General features: G+C 41.0%; 2 protein-coding genes across 2 annotated transcripts; both read right to left on the reverse strand.

Annotated features, from left to right (window-relative positions):
* Positions 1-2,546: 2,546 nt before the first annotated feature.
* mrpl28 (mitochondrial ribosomal protein L28) lies at positions 2,547-4,750 on the reverse strand. Its single transcript, XM_029518159.1, has 6 exons — positions 4,620-4,750; positions 3,971-4,277; positions 3,569-3,721; positions 3,349-3,483; positions 3,124-3,210; positions 2,547-3,002 (listed from the first exon to the last, which is right to left on the reverse strand). The coding sequence occupies exons 2-6, from the start codon at positions 4,253-4,255 to the stop codon at positions 2,889-2,891; spliced, it is 774 nt and encodes a 257-aa protein (XP_029374019.1). The 5' UTR covers positions 4,256-4,277; positions 4,620-4,750; the 3' UTR covers positions 2,547-2,888.
* A 1,676-nt stretch (positions 4,751-6,426) lies between these two features.
* Positions 6,427-10,340, reverse strand: LOC115053488 (zinc transporter 1). Its single transcript, XM_029518233.1, has 5 exons — positions 9,703-10,340; positions 8,613-8,906; positions 8,220-8,467; positions 7,391-7,578; positions 6,427-6,808 (listed from the first exon to the last, which is right to left on the reverse strand). The coding sequence occupies exons 1-5, from the start codon at positions 10,331-10,333 to the stop codon at positions 6,484-6,486; spliced, it is 1,686 nt and encodes a 561-aa protein (XP_029374093.1). The 5' UTR covers positions 10,334-10,340; the 3' UTR covers positions 6,427-6,483.
* Between the last annotated feature and the right edge of the window lie 5,210 nt (positions 10,341-15,550).

The following is a 15,550-nucleotide window of genomic DNA, read 5'->3' on the forward strand; positions in this document are numbered from 1 at the left end:
TCTGCGACTGTACAGTCATAGATTAAGCCATTACTATAATACTGTGCTATTTTTTCTCATCATAATTACACAACATAATTATATTCAAACTCTCAGTTTTGAGATTCATGATGTGTCTGTTGGTTTGTTCACACTGTGGGGAAATCTCCACACACAGGATTAGTTGTGGTGTTCAAATGCAAATTGAATATGGAACACAGGCATATGTAATGAAAGGGGAATTAACCTCTAGTTTTGACACATAGATGATGTCACTCGATTTTTTAAAAAGATGATGTCACTCCTGCTACTAGCCTTACAAGTGCATATCTCCTGTTTCCAAGAGAAATGTTGACATCTCTAAAACTACATTGAGAAACTGACATTAAGTTGGTTTTTTTGTTACAATAAGCAAATGAGCCACCTATGGGTTTTTTTTTTTTTTTAGACAGTTGGAAACAGCTGTGCTCGTGGCCAACGTGTTGGAGCACAGTTGTTTTGTTTTCCACGGGCAGTTTTGCATGTTCAAAACTAACATTTGCTCTAAACAATAGAGAAAATTGATACTGGGATAAATTGGTCAAAATAAAAGTAGAAGATGGGCTGATATGTTTACCTGATGATAATGCCAGAGGAAAAGCCAAGTCAATTATTAGACATGATCACTGAGGGAAACATGATTGTAAGTTTCAGGACAAGCCAATCAAATGATGTTGGGATGGAGAAAAAAAGTCAGTAGGTTTCATCTTCTATAAAATAGAAATATCAGTGCCAGAATAATTTTTATCAGTCTAACATTTAAACATTTCAATCTGTACTCTTTTTTTCATAAAACTTGTTTATGTAAAGGGTTTCCACAGGAACTAGTGAGTCAAAGTTTGGTTCACCTGACAGTTAATTATTCATTCATTCATCTCCTACCGCTCATCCGTGTGCCGGCCCTGGGGGGTGCTGGAGCCAATCCCAGCCACGCTGAGCAAAAATAAAACAATAGTTTATAAACAAGAACAATATTTGGCCAAAAGCAGACTGGAATTTATATTGGTAAAGAGCTACGTTCAAAAATCTACATGACTAAAGACAAACAGGAAAAGAATTTCATTTTGTGATTGTTAAATTGAGGTTTGTGGTTTGATTTTAAGCTTAACGGACAAAGCTACACATGAGCAAGCCGTATTTGTCTGAATGGGGTGAGAGTGAGCCAATGAATGTCCTCCTCTGATCTGTCTGCCAAAATAGGACAAAAAAAAGGGACCAAACATGGTTTTAACACCTGACGCATTCACTTCATTTTGTTTATGGAAAAATGGACTTCAATCATGTGCAACATATAACAGGGTAATTCCAGACTGCAGCTCTATCTATATATGGGGCGAATCTTTTTGTTTACAGGTGCCAATATCTTTTCTTTTCTTTTTTGCAGTTGCCTTGGTTACAACACCCACGGGAGTCCCCAGCAGGGACTCCCCATCCTACCATAATAGCATGTTGCAACCACAAAGTGACAAAAACACCAATACAAGTGACACAGTTAAGGCCGGAGCTGTTGAAAGCGAAACCAGGTAAGAAACGGCTCTTTTCACAACCTTATTTTTGTCCTTTCATCCTCCTGTTCATAACCTCAAGAATCATATAAGGCATTGGTTCATTACAACACTGTTTTGACGGCAGACCCACCAATGATCTCAACCAGAGAAATGCCTTCGAGATAAACACCCCAACTTGGAGGATGATAGTATAAGACACTTAACTCCTGTTTGAAGGTTAACATGTAGCTTCAAATAAACCAGCTTAATTTCTGATGTTTGTTAGTTGTAACTTGATTTTAATGAAGAGCCAGATTGTTGACTGCTCTTTAAAATTTCAGTTTGAGTTCAGTTTCTGTTAAAAGCACTTTACTTCCATCTGGTGGTCAAACTCTGAAATGAAAGGCTCTGATTCCACAACCTCATGAAGATGGAAACGAATGGTAAAAGCTTTGAAAGTTTTATATCAGAGGAAAATAAGTCATTTTACAGTAGCTCCTGTCCTGAATTTCATAATTGTGTATTGTTTGGTATTATGTTATTTTTGTCTATGTTTACATCAAAGCAGAACATGAACATTTCTGTAGCATTTCAATAAGGTAACAATGTCATAGTTGTCTTTTATCACTTTGTGTTGCATGTTTAAGATTTTTACTGAATATTGACTTTGCTGAAGATTGTTATTTGTTCACTATGCTCTCTGTGTATGGACAGAATATTTGGTGTTATTGCTCCAATAATGTACCCATTTACAGAACTGTCAACACATCACGTCCTTGAGAGTAAAGAAAATGAAATTGTTTAGTTTAGCATAGCATGAAGACTGGAGGAACACTGCGAGTTTCATTCATCCATCTACCCATCAGCTACGTCTTACATGAACGTGCTGGTGTGGGACAGCTGATATTGGGGCAGGACAAGTAGCCAGTCTAGCAAGGGGCCCTATCCAAAAGTATTTTTGGTTACACTTCATTGAGTTTTATATATGTATATAAATAATTTCTGGGACTATATAACTACTCAAGAAGAGACAAACAGCAACATGTCTAAGAAAACAGGAACTTTTTTTATTTTTCAGATCTCCCATACCAGGGTCTTAAATCTCAGTTGCTCAGGGGGTATTTATACAGATGGAGACTTTTCCCTTAAATTTCTAAAAGTCTCCTGCATTGGGTCTTAGACCCAAATAAATAAGCATTAATCAAACATGACCTTGTCCTTTGTGTCACTCCTCGATGGAAAGAAAAATGGAAACAGTTGGATCTTCTTCAGGTATTTCAGAAGCAGAAACTCCAGGGACTCCAAGTCCCTCCTTCACATCTGCAGAAGCTTGTCAGTTCAACTTACTTAATTTTTCAGTCTGCATATCTGTATCTGTTCCACTTATTTGGTTTGTGGTTGTGACTCCTTCTCTGTGATGTGTGGATCTGAAAGTTTTTGGATTTGCAGTTCCTCCACCAGTTTGTCAACACAGGCCTTAAACAGAGGCTCAGGCTCCTAGATGACCACACCCCAAAAACAGAGTATCAAACACATTTGTACATGACATTCTGATCACAAAACACAAGGCAATAGTGCCTGTCATGACTTTTTGAAGCATCTGAAAGACTCTTGTTACCTTGTGCTCCAGCTGCCTCTGTTTCTCCACTGCCTCCTCCAGGCTCAGACCAACCCACTCTGCCTCCTCTTCTGGGATCTCAAACTGCTGCTCAGGCAGAAACACACAAACAGTTCATTGGTCATTCTTTTCTTCATCACCCACACAATGCCAAGGTTTAGACTGTTGTGCCTAAAACCCATTTACACATTCAGAATCAAACAGTGGACAAAAACGTGTAGCTACCTTGTATTTGCTGTAGACCTTCTCTCTCTTGGCGGGGTCATTGGGGTAAAGATCTGTGTCTTTGCGTGCCAGTCGAAGCAACATGGCCCTCTTGAGGTTCATTCCCAGCTTGGAGTTCAGGTCTTCCTTTGATGTCTAATAGGAGTGGCACATATAAAAGTCATATATTAAGCTCTTTAACACACTGCCACTTTCTTAGGAAGAGGTAGTGTACTCTTACTTTGAGAATGTAAAAGTCGAAGCCATAGTTAGCATCAATGAGGTCCAAAGTGCGCGCTGTGACGGGGATGGTGAACTTGTGGTCGAGGATTTCACTGTACAGCTCTCTTTTGAACAGTTGTGGTTTCCAGGTCTTCCTCATACGATTGGACAGCTACAGGGAAGGGTTGATTCTGTGAATTCACTTCAGTGGAATAGTATAATGTCTGTGCAAGCCTTTATGTTTGATATGGACATTTCATATTTATTTTTCATATGATTTCAATAAATGATTCAATATACTGACAGAAAATAGCAGGCAGTGTTCTACATCCATAATGTCGTGTTTTATATGACTAACAGTCCAAACCAAACATCCTTAGGTGGACCATAATGTTTGACAAAGAAAGGCGTGAAGTCTCACTTTGTCATTATTGGCGTATCTGTAGCCTTGTATCCAGCCCTCTCCTCCCCACAGGCCGTCCTGGGAATGCGGGGGGTAGTAAATGGGAATTGGGACATCCTGAACCCGTTCCTTGTGTCCGGTCTTTGGGTTGGCCCGGTACTGGACGCCCAGAGGTCTCCAGTGGACAGGGGTGGGCTCTTTTGGCTCCAGGGACTTCAGGTAGTGCTTGGGGAGCCGAGCATAGATGCCCTGCTTCAGTTTCAGGGCTTCCCAGATTTTGGGAGAGTATTTGAAATAAGGCATGATGAAATGATCAAAGTCACACCTGGAAGACAGAAGAAGATGAAGCATTAATGAAATCAACATCTGCACTTTCCACATTACACCTGGTCTGGACTAAAAGCCACTGGAAACAATGTCATACTAAGCTAGCATACTATGCCTGGTTAGTCAGCAGGTTTCTGGCTGACCTAAACTGGTGAAAGTCAGATTATTTGACTATTTGATAGTTAAATTAACAGCTATAATCGATTTACAGAAACTGAACCACTTTTCTCATGTTTCTTGTTAGCCGGACGCTAACAGACAAACCACATCCATAGAGCTCCAGACACCAACTCTACGGCTCTAATAGAGAAATAACTATTTGTTCCAGCATTTGTCTTACCGACTAAGACAGAAACAGCGAAATGCACCGCAGAACAGAGTTTTTAATCCACCGTTACGGTAAAATCAGGGCAGCAGCATCAAGGACAGGAGTCCTCCGGTACACACGAGCTCAGCAACAGTGACCGGCCCGCCCACTCCGAAGGATATGATTGGATGGCGGAGGAGGAGAGCTCACAGCTGATTGGATGGCACAATTGTCAATGAATAGTTAACGTGATTTTTTTTTGTACTTCCGGGTACACCGGATGTCATTTTAGAAGCCGGTCAAAGTTGAGTATCTATTTGGCTTTCTAATATATTCTTTTACCATTAATGTATCTATTTCTTTTATTAGGCCATCAAAATGTAAATATTCAGTGACATCGCACTGATAAACTTCCCTCGGATAAAACACATCCCAACCTCACACTGACGTTCAAAGACTTGACACATTTACTGAGTTCTCTCGTTATTCAGATTTTCGGATGTTCTGAGTAGCTCGACTGTCTTAAATCAGAAATTATTATGTATGTTCTTTATTACAAGATGACAGCTGTCTGTCACAAAAAGGACCTCCATAATATAAATCCTGACATATTGCTGCTAAAACAATCGCCGCCCGAAAGGTGGAATTGAACCACTCTGCCGCTAAGCAGCTACAGGTTTGAAGCCTGCACCCCGGACCACCGAGGCTCATCCGGGCATTTATAGTCTCCCCCTCCCGGCCTATATGAGGCTGCATCCACCGACAGGCTCCTGGGTCAGGGTCTCACCAAACATGACGGCTCTGAGTTTGTATACATTTCTAAACGCTCGTTTGCACACATTTCGTGCACTTATTGGAGACTTCCATGATATATTTAGGTCGACAAAACACAAAAACGGGTTAGGATTAGTGGAGTGTGTGCCGTTTTATGCAAAGTAGACGTTGTGTGATTGGCTGTGTGGAAATAAAAGAAAGGTGGAACCAGACGTTGTCATCGCAGGAAACAAATATGTTCAGGATTACAGATAAATACAGATCTGAAGTCACATATGAAGACAGGAAGGTGAAGGTGGAACTGATCCCTCTAATACAGCCTGTATCCTGTTTAACTGTAACAGCTACTGTTCATGTTGAATAGTCATTGTATTTACAACCAGCGAGGTTGTATCGGGAGAAGTTAATTATTATCCAGTAAATGGATTTAAACTATGAAAAGTTACAGAACAGAAGTTCACACCATTATATTATTATTAGTCACCCATCCAACCAGCAATTTACTGCTGATGTAGAGATGCAGCAATTTTTCAAAAGAGTTCATATAGAGTTTCAAAAAGTGTAAGAAATGTGATCACAGTCACCAAGCGTTAAAATGTCACCACGAACTTGAATTTAGTAATAGTTGATGTTTCTTCATGGAAATAAATCGCCTAAACAAATTCTCCGATTTTGAAATAGTTTTTTGTTTTCTGTTGAATAGATTTAGTTGATAAATTGGAAAAGTAATACTATTTTAAATTGAATTGATGGCAATATGTCACCCATCATAAAATCTTATATGTTTTGAATTAAAAAATCCCAAGTGGCAAATGAGCTTCTAGTTTCAGAGGATTAAATTAGTGAGCCACACAAATGTTTTGTATTCTCTTTTGCTGCTGTGACAATAAAAAAAAACAACAACACTCAGAGTCTCAGAGACAGAGTCTCTTGTGTATTATCCATAACTATATTTTACACATCTATGAGAAACAATACAAACATTCTAAATACAAATGATGCAGTACTAGACCTACTTTTACAGAATTTCACTTGACATTAGAAAAAAATCTTTGGTGTAGCACCTTGTTAATGTCTTCCTAATAGTGTTTATGCATTATTTTTGTCTTCTTTGCCTCTTTGGTTAAACCGACACTTGGAGGAAGGTGTTCTCGATGACCAGTGTCTGAGGCTCTTCCTTTGTTTCCCCAGGAGGTGGTGCTGGCAGATTTATTGTGTCCTCTTCCAGGAGGGAGCAGCACATGCTCTGAGCGCACTTCCTCCCACAGCACAGTCTGCAGGCCGTGTTGGTGGGCTGGGAAGGGTCTTCCCTGTGGATAACAGGGCAGGCGTCGACCCCACTGCCTGCTGAGCAGCCAAAGCTCGAGGCAAACTCTGGCTGAATGGTGCAGCAGCTCACTCCTGCACTCTGCAGCACATTAGTGACCCCCAACAACAGATCGCCACACCTGGATGTATAGGACATGATTCTGCATTAACAAAATATATAGTTTTATTTGTTTTGAGTTTGGCTCTGTTTGTGGAATAACACTGCATTGAGTTATTGTTGTAATGTTTTGGTATCCAGCAATGACAAGAAAAAATTGAAACATTATAAAATAAAGGCACGGCAGCAATACTGCGCCATACATCACAACAAAAATCCTCAAAATTGAAAACAGCATCAGCTAGTTGTTTTGGTTTTTGGTGTGCAGCTTGTTCACGCTCATCTATTCACTACTTACAAATGGACAAATTGAGCATCTAGCTGGTAAAGAAATGGCAGATTGAAATGGCGACTTGTTGGAAGGCCTGAAACTGAGCTGAAAGAAAATCATTCAATGAACAGAGATGTTTTGTTTATAGCTGATGCATAAATTTGGTGTGGAGCAACACGCTGTAAAAGCAACACTGACAGGCAACGAACTGTAGATAGTTCAGGATGAACAGCAAAGACAATCCCAGGAACAGATACATTTTATGAAACAAAGGGGGCGACACCTGTTATATAAATGCAGTTCATATACTAATAAATGAAATCTGGAGTTCACCTGTGTGCAGGAAAGCCATCATGGCAGAAAAGATGGACAGAAGCCACCGTGAATGATTCTGTTAACTGCCAGACGTGGAGGTCATGAACATCCTGCACGCCAGGAACACTGGCAATCCTCTGACCGAGATCAGACACACAGATGTGTGGTGGTGTGGCCTGTAGCAACAGCAGCCCGTACCTGTAGACCTGGAGGGCAGACGTGTCAGTGATGCAGAGGCAGTGCACGTACTAGTAGTGAGTAAGTACTCAGTGCTATTCTGTATAATAACAATGAACTAGTACACATAGTCGATATGCCCATTCAATGTAGCTCCAATATAATTACATGAAACGGGAGCGAACAATGGAAATCTTTATTTTTCAGTGCAGTAATTTAATCATGCTAACACAACATATTCCTGGAAACAAATTTGGAGCAATGGCTTTAAAGGTTCACTCTTCCCAGTCTACACAGCAACACATTTAAAACATTATAACTCAATTAATGATCCAGTATCTTTTTTTTTTCATTCTCATTGTGTTACTTTACTGTTCTTGACCTCAATAATAATAATAAACACTGCAATAATTAAATTGGTATTCAGTAACAAATATACTTGTAGTGAAATTTAACACAATGTTATTCACCAAATGATTGTCTAAACCTTTTACCTTCTTCCCTCATACATAATTGTATACTTGAAGTGTTTAATTGGCACTTTCTGACACATTTCTCTCCTAAAGCGAATCATTTCTGGGTTTCTTGTAATTATTGGGTTGAAATTTGTCTTGGTAAGAGTTTCAGCTACATAAATTAAACACAATGACATAGACACACAGAGCCTGACCACTGGAGCTGCTATGGTGATCAGAACAATCACAGCCAGCAGGGACAGACTGGGATCCAGATAAACCAGGAGGCTGCAGGCTCCTGGGCTGTTCCTGCATCGTGGGCCGAGCACCAGCATCACCAGGCTGTTGATCAGAGCCAGAAGAGCAGAGCAAAGGCCCTGAATGACAAAGACAAACAACAGGAGGCCGGCTGGTGCAGGACTCTCATTGTGGCCTGGAGTGGTTTTGAATGCATTTTGATTGTCTGAAATGGGAAGTCGAAGTGGTTTATTTTACAGATGAATTGAGAGCGATCAGAAAAGAAAAAAAAAACAAAACAAAACAGAAATCAAAACAGAGTTCTTGTGATAATTTCACTTTTTGGAAACAGGCCAAAGTGTGTCTCTTACCAAGATGTCCAACGCTTCTAGTTTCCTTCGACACCTCTGTGATGGCCTTAAGATCTGCACTATCACTCATAACTTCAGAATCCTGGCTGCCCCGCAGAGGTTCTGCATGCAGGGAAACTTCTGGCTGTTGGCGTGAGGTTTCAGAGTCAGGCTCGAAGATGCTAGAGGCGCTCAGGTTGCAGAGGACAAGTGCCCCGTTGAAGAGTGAGTTCTTCACTGCAGAGTGTGGGTGGCTCACGCCATCCTGGTCTTGGCCCTGCTGAGCCAGGCCTTTGGAGTCCTCCTCAGGCTGGACTGTGGGAATTGAACAGTGGAATGAAAAACAAACATAGATGTCGTTTGATGTTCCTTACAGCTGAAAACACAACGGGAAGCTGCCTCAAAGAAAAATCTGTCAGAATAATACCATCAGCTCATTGGGGTCTTCTGTAGTAAGATTATTGTTATGTAACAAGCATGTGGTGTTACACCGACTAACCTAAGAGTCACAAGAGCTGGTTCATTTAGTTGGAACACTGGTCAGTAAGTATTTAATATACTTTAATATCCAGTCCAATTAAAGTACCAGCCTCAAGTCTGCTGCTATGATTTTGAAGGATTCATATGTGGTGCATCCACTGAACTATCAAAGGACAGCTTTTTTCTTCCTTTGTTGAGCTCCCATCACTAGGAACAATGTATTCTAGTCTTTTGAGTTCCACTTGTTTGAGTGTTGGATGTGATCAGACTGCACTTGAAAATCTTGTTTCAAGCATAATAATGCCCCAAGTGTTAATTCTGAATGGCAAATGAAAACTTTTTTCTAAAATCTGTATTTTATTCCCTGCAGAGGAAGCACGCTGAGAGAAAGGCAAGTGTGTCACAAAAACCTGCCATGGGGCCTTTTCTAGTTCAGTGCTCAGGTGCTTTGTAAAGACCACCAGGTGACCTTCAGCTGGTCTTTTCAGGCAGCAGCAACTCTACACCTTTTACGGAGAAGTGTCGACATGCTGCTGGATGGGACTGTTGACCACTTTCTGATTAAAACACTGAACAGTGTCCATAAAACATGTTATTCAACTCTGCTTGAGGGAACACTTGCTAATGTTACCTTTGTGGTTCACTTCAAGGTGAGACTGCGACTCTGACTGCCCGCAAGTTTTGGCTCCTTCTTCATGCAGCTGATCCCAATTTAGCCAGAGCGCCAGTATTTTATGAAACAAACTGACAGCTCCAACCACCACGAGCAGCAGGGGGCGCTGTACTGGATGTGGCTCCAAGGAAAAGCTAATGATCTCCAATAAATAAGAGATGCTCAGAGAGGCCAGGAGGAGACTGGACAGGAAAGTCCCCACAGCCTGAATCCTGCCGTCACTGTAGGAGACACCACAGCGGAGCGCTGCAGAAGAGCTTTTTGTGGAGAAAGGATGGGGAGAGGCTGCATGGTGGTTGGGCTGGGGAGCTGATGGTTGGTCTGTGGCTGATGAGCCATTCGTGGCTGCTTGGGTGCGAGGTACAAACTTGATGGATGATACTGCAGGCAGTGGGGAAGATGAGGAAACACGGCGGGATGCAGGCGGGTCCAGGGGAGAGAGAGGAGGTGATATGATGGCAGCAGGAGGAAGAGCCAGGTGCATGAGGAGGAAGAGTGTGTGGAAACCGTTCACCAGGGTGACGAGGGACTTGCAGAGCTGACTGATGGTGACCTCACATACCAGCAGCAGGATGGTAAATCCCAACATGCACCAGTGTAGGACCCTCATACCTGCAACTGAGAATGTAAAGGCCAGGCTCATGGAAAAAAGTAAAAACAAACAAAGAAGATACTGCAGCACCGAAGTGCCGAAGCAGGGGCGATTCTAGGATCAGAGCTTTAGCACCCAATGAGGCAGGCTACGAGAGAGAGAGAGATTCATACATCTCATCCCTGGTCTCTAGTTAGCCAACTGCTGAAGCACCCCCAAAACAGTGCTAGCGTCACCTATGTGCCAAAGGTTTAATAAATTTCTTTCTTTATTTTTTTTTTTTTAACAATCTAGCATCAATAAGGTTAAAATGTCCTGCTTAATACACAATATACATATTCTGGTCAGAATTCATTAATATGCAACATTAAACCTAATCAAGTGTAAAAAAATATACATCTTTCATAAAATGTGTGGGTGTTCAAGTTTATGTCTTCATAGCAAACACATGGTGCAGTCGTTTGAACTTGCACAGTGAAATAACGGATTGTCTCGGATTGTACAACTCAAAAATGTGTTTAACCACAACATGCAGAATTATCATCCCACTGAATAAACACTTATTTCAGGAATGGCCTGCTCTGCCTAGTGACGGCTTTTATTTGAGTTGCTTTAAATGTAATTTCATCTAAACACTTTGGTACGTTGACTAACATTTTAAATGCAGAACTTTTTCCTACATTGAGTAAGTGGAAGCAACACGCACACTTTTTGCACAGGCAGCACAATCGCAACAGCTTTGAAGGACTTTGAGCGTAGAGTATATTTACCGCAGAGAAGTGGACGAGCCTCAGTCTGCAGCCACAGCTCCTGGAAGAAGGATTGTCCCTCATCGCTCCCCATCTGTCTCTGCCCCCCCCCGCCCCCCCTCCACTATAATCGCAGTCATGTGGGCGGTGGGACGGTGGGACCGTCCTCTCGGTGGTGGGAGAAAATACCTTCAGTACACACAGACCACCCACCACACACTCATTAAACACCACCATGATATCACAATCACATCACGTATGACTTTATGTGGTGAGGCCTATTTTCCCCACAGTCCCTGAACGCAGCTCCATTCATCTCCTAATCATGAGTCTCTGATTTAATTCCCACTTTTTTATAAAGGTAGAATGCTTGTAGATGTGTTTTCCCCTCTTGTGCCTAGCCCTGATTTCTTTTAGTGGTAAGTAGGACGGATCCTTTCATTATATATAAGGGAGCAAGCTAATTTGTTGTTTATTGTTTCCTGTTGCTGTTTGGTCTCCTACCTCACATACTAGCTTTAGGTTGCTGATTTGTAAATATTAGCTTTCTGGGCCAACTAGTTTTATCGTTTAATCTTGTTTCTAGTGCTGTTCCTTAATTTAGAGGAGCTGTGAGCCAGTCCGCTGGGGGAGGCTGTCACCCTGGGTGAGGTCCCATCAACGCTTGCTGTGGGACACACATTGTCTTCACCATTTGCTGTGAGTGTGTTTAGGTTGCTGTGACTGCACTGGTATGCTGCAGTATATGGTATATTATAGCACGCCTATTGTTAAAAGATTTGACATTTTAACTTGTTATAGTGAAATATGTATTTGATGTTTTAACTATTGCATTTTGAATCACTTTGTTTGCTTTTCAGCTCATTCCCTTCATTAATAAATCAGTTCCTTTAATTAGAAACACGTCTCTGTCGCTCCATGAGCGTACCTGCCTGCCCTGGTTTGGAGTTCAGTTGATTAACATTAATCCTTACATTTCCTGGGTTTTAGTCCCCAGGTGGCCTTGTTGGCTCCCTCTCATAACCTCTAGTTCTGACATATTTAATACCCCTGGCCATGGGCAGCTTATGAATTCAAATTTAAGAGTAGAAAGTATTGGACTATGACAAAAGTGCTCAGTTCTCCAGATGATTTTATCTTTCCATGGTATCCCTGCTTCTTCAGCTTCTTCAGCTCTTCCTGACAGAGTGACCGCCACTGAGTTTTGACAGTTTTCAGCCTGTTTTTGAATTTATTGGCCACATCAGTCCCTGCTGCTGGTGCACCCCCCTTGCCTCGCTATGATCATCCAAATGATGCACCAGTCCCATCTGCCCCTGCTCATGTATGCCAGCATGCAGGGGTTTGTTGCAGTCCACTGGACTTGGGATCAACAGGCCAGATAGGGGCTGACAGCGTGGATAAATCCCTACTGTTCCACCAGCATGCCAGCACATTCCTGAGGCGCGGCTAAGCCAGAGTAAAGGCCCAGCGAGGAAGCATTTCATCACTTAACCACTGTCCCCCACAGAGGCAGCACCCACCTTCAGCAACCACAAAGCAGCTTTTCAGGAGCACCGCCTTCTCTTTTATCACGGAAAATCTCTCCAAAGCTGCTATGATTGATTTTCCTTAAAGGCAGCAGAATTATCTGAAAACACAGTGTCTAAGGTTTGGAGTTATTTACTCTGGTCTCCATTAACACCAACATGTTTAGCTGCTGATGTTTCAGTATGTTCTCCAGTTAGCTGATAACTGCGTCACTCTGCTGTTTGAAGATGGATATCTGAATGACTGAATGAGTTTCCAATGAACCACCAAGCTACAGTATGCATTTTCTCAAACAATCCAAGGTTTATGTCCAGCTGTATAATATTTTCATGACTACTAAAGCATTAGCTCTTTTTTTTATATTAACTATATGCTGACTTCAGCCCCTATAAAGTACTTTAAGTAGTTTAATATGCATTCTACAGATATACAGATTATTTAAGGATGATAATACATTTTGTAAGAAAAAAATGTTACATGTAAAGAAAAATAGAAAATTAAGTAAAATAAAGCAAATAAAAATGTGTGTAAGTGAAGAAGATAGATAGGTCAAGATTGAATCTTTACATTCTACAGTTTTCGTTTACTTTTGCTTGAAAATTAATATGATTAGTTGTCAAAATAGTTATTGGTAGATTAACTTTTAATGAAGTGATTGATTGACTAATTCATCTCAGTGTTGTTCATTGATAGGTATGTTTCTTGTAACATTTCTCAGCATTATATTATTATTTTTTACTATTTATTTATTTAAACAATTTACCAACCAGGACTGTGAAGTTCTGAGGTCAACATGGAGTTTTCAGGGCAACCACATGGCCCTGCTAAGCTAAACTGAGATAACCAAGACGATTATTCTAGATTCACCTTTTTTTAATAATTGATTCTTCTTAAAAGTTTTATCATACTGTGTAAAAAAATTTAATTATTATAGTGCTTGGACTGCTCACAGGAAATCCATCTTGCGTTTTAAAAAATAACTGAAATTCACCCAATATGCCTTTAAAGTGCTGACCCTCGACAGCTGCTCATGGCGGTTTAACACTGCCCAGTGAAACAAAGACGCCCGAGGAGACTGTACAGTACAATCTTTAATGACACCATCTATCTTTAGACCATAACACAGCACTGACTTCAGGTTAGGAAAAGATTTGAGCTTTGGTGGAACACATTGCATGTAATGGAATGGAAAGACAATGGATCTCTAACACAGCCAAAAGGCTCATATTAATTTACTCTGATCCAGGAAAGAAATCAGATGCACAGATTTAATGCTGACAGTTGCCACAGTAGAGGTGGTCTCATTCGGTCCATAAGACGTTTTAGATGCTTAAGTCAAGGACTCTGCCACATGTTGAGGACATTTGACTCACTGGGGTCATTGAAAAGCACTTTTTAATCATTTCTGACTTGCCTGTATTATTGGAGCATTACTGTGTAGCCGTGGATTAGTCCGGCCTGAAATTCCTTCAGAGGAGACATAGAGCAGATATCCCACGCTGTACTCGACCCCCCACCACAGACACTCCCTCCTCCCAGGACACATGAACCTCCTCACCCCTCGCCAACACCTCAAACCAGCTGAGGGGAAGATGGTGAGAAAACTTCAACTGAAAGCAATACCTGCTTAAGACCACTCCATGATCAGTGACCAGCTCTGAACTTCTTCAACTGACGTGATGTTTTTGTCTTTGTTTTATTGGTACAATAAAAGTGAAAGAGTCCCAAAAATGTTTCACTGTACGATACTTCTGACGTTTAAAGAGCTGTGAGTGATCCTCTATATTTAAATTGGGATCAGTTGTGAGTTGTTGATACACAGAAATGACTGATGCTTCAGAAAATGAACAGAGCAGTGAAGCTTTCCAGCGTCAGCTGCTCCCTCACCAGCACCAGACTAGAATCTCTCAACAGTATGAAAGGGATGCCGTGAAACTTCGTCCAGATGAGGCTCACAATGTTCCTCACTCTGACCCTCTAGCACCACAATCAGAAGAAACTTTCAGTTTTTCCTTCATTCTGGCTTGACCAATCACCATTTACACTAATGACATTTCCATCAGCCTCAGTTGTTCTTTTAGTGTTAACAAGCAAGTATTAGCATGTTAACTGTTGGCCCACATCATGTAGATGTGATCATCTAGAGCATCTTCTGACAGATCAAAACCAATGATTCTTGCGATTACAAAAATTAAAAATACTCTTCAGTACCTGATCATACGGGAATCATACGGAATTATCACTTGGCTGTTCACGTGAATATCACTTCCCTCTGGGCACATGGTTAAATAATTCAGATGATATTTTATGTAACATCAGCTGTAACCAAATATCCAACCAATCCAGATGTGAACATATTTTTCTCATACATTTATGCAGCAATCAGATATTTCAAAGTGCTGAACTGAGAAATCTCATCATTCAGTCACGTCTTTAGTCATTACATGCATTTATTTGAGAGGAACAAATTTTGCCATACATATCTTTGTGATTACCAGCACATTTCAATTAAGTTAACAAATTATTATTAAAAATTTCTAAAAATTAAAGCATTACAAACAGTGTGGGCAAACTATCTGTTGGGTGGAGAAGAGCAGGAGGGTCGAAATATGCTCCTGTTCAGACAAAAGGGGAAAAAAAAAAAAACAAAACAAAAACAAAAACAAAAAAACACAACACACCTGTCTGTATCTGTCTCAGGGGTAGGGGGGAAAAAAAAAAAATCAAACCAGGGTGAACCATCTCTCTCTCTCTCTCCACAAAGGTACATTGAGCAGAGATTTGATTATAAGTTTTACTGCCTTGCTCTGGAAAATTCAGGACAGAACTTGTTTCTGAAAGGAGACGTGAGCACTGACAGTTTGTTGTTATGCAACACTGTACTGTGAGATTCTTTGTTCTGGCTCCACTGTAAGATAACACCCGCCAAAAACTT

The sequence above is a fragment of the Echeneis naucrates genome, chromosome 13 (genome assembly GCF_900963305.1).
Source record: "Echeneis naucrates chromosome 13, fEcheNa1.1, whole genome shotgun sequence".
Lineage (NCBI taxonomy): Eukaryota > Metazoa > Chordata > Actinopteri > Carangiformes > Echeneidae > Echeneis > Echeneis naucrates.

Excerpts from the sequence above, each read along its gene's own strand:
- LOC115053488 (XM_029518233.1), bottom strand. The coding sequence starts at position 10,333 with ATGTTGGGATTTACCATCCTGCTGCTGGTATGTGAGGTCACCATCAGT. Across the intron at positions 7,579-8,219 it reads TCACCATAGCAGCTCCAGTG|GTCTACAGGTACGGGCTGCT; the intron begins GTCAGGCTCTGT and ends TCTGCCCTCCAG. Across the intron at positions 6,809-7,390 it reads GATGGCTTTCCTGCACACAG|GTGTGGCGATCTGTTGTTGG; the intron begins GTGAACTCCAGA and ends CTATACATCCAG.
- mrpl28 (XM_029518159.1), bottom strand. The coding sequence starts at position 4,255 with ATGCCTTATTTCAAATACTCTCCCAAAATCTGGGAAGCCCTGAAACTG. Across the intron at positions 3,484-3,568 it reads TCGACTTTTACATTCTCAAA|ACATCAAAGGAAGACCTGAA; the intron begins GTAAGAGTACAC and ends CACTCCTATTAG. Across the intron at positions 3,211-3,348 it reads AGGTCTACAGCAAATACAAG|CAGTTTGAGATCCCAGAAGA; the intron begins GTAGCTACACGT and ends CTGCCTGAGCAG.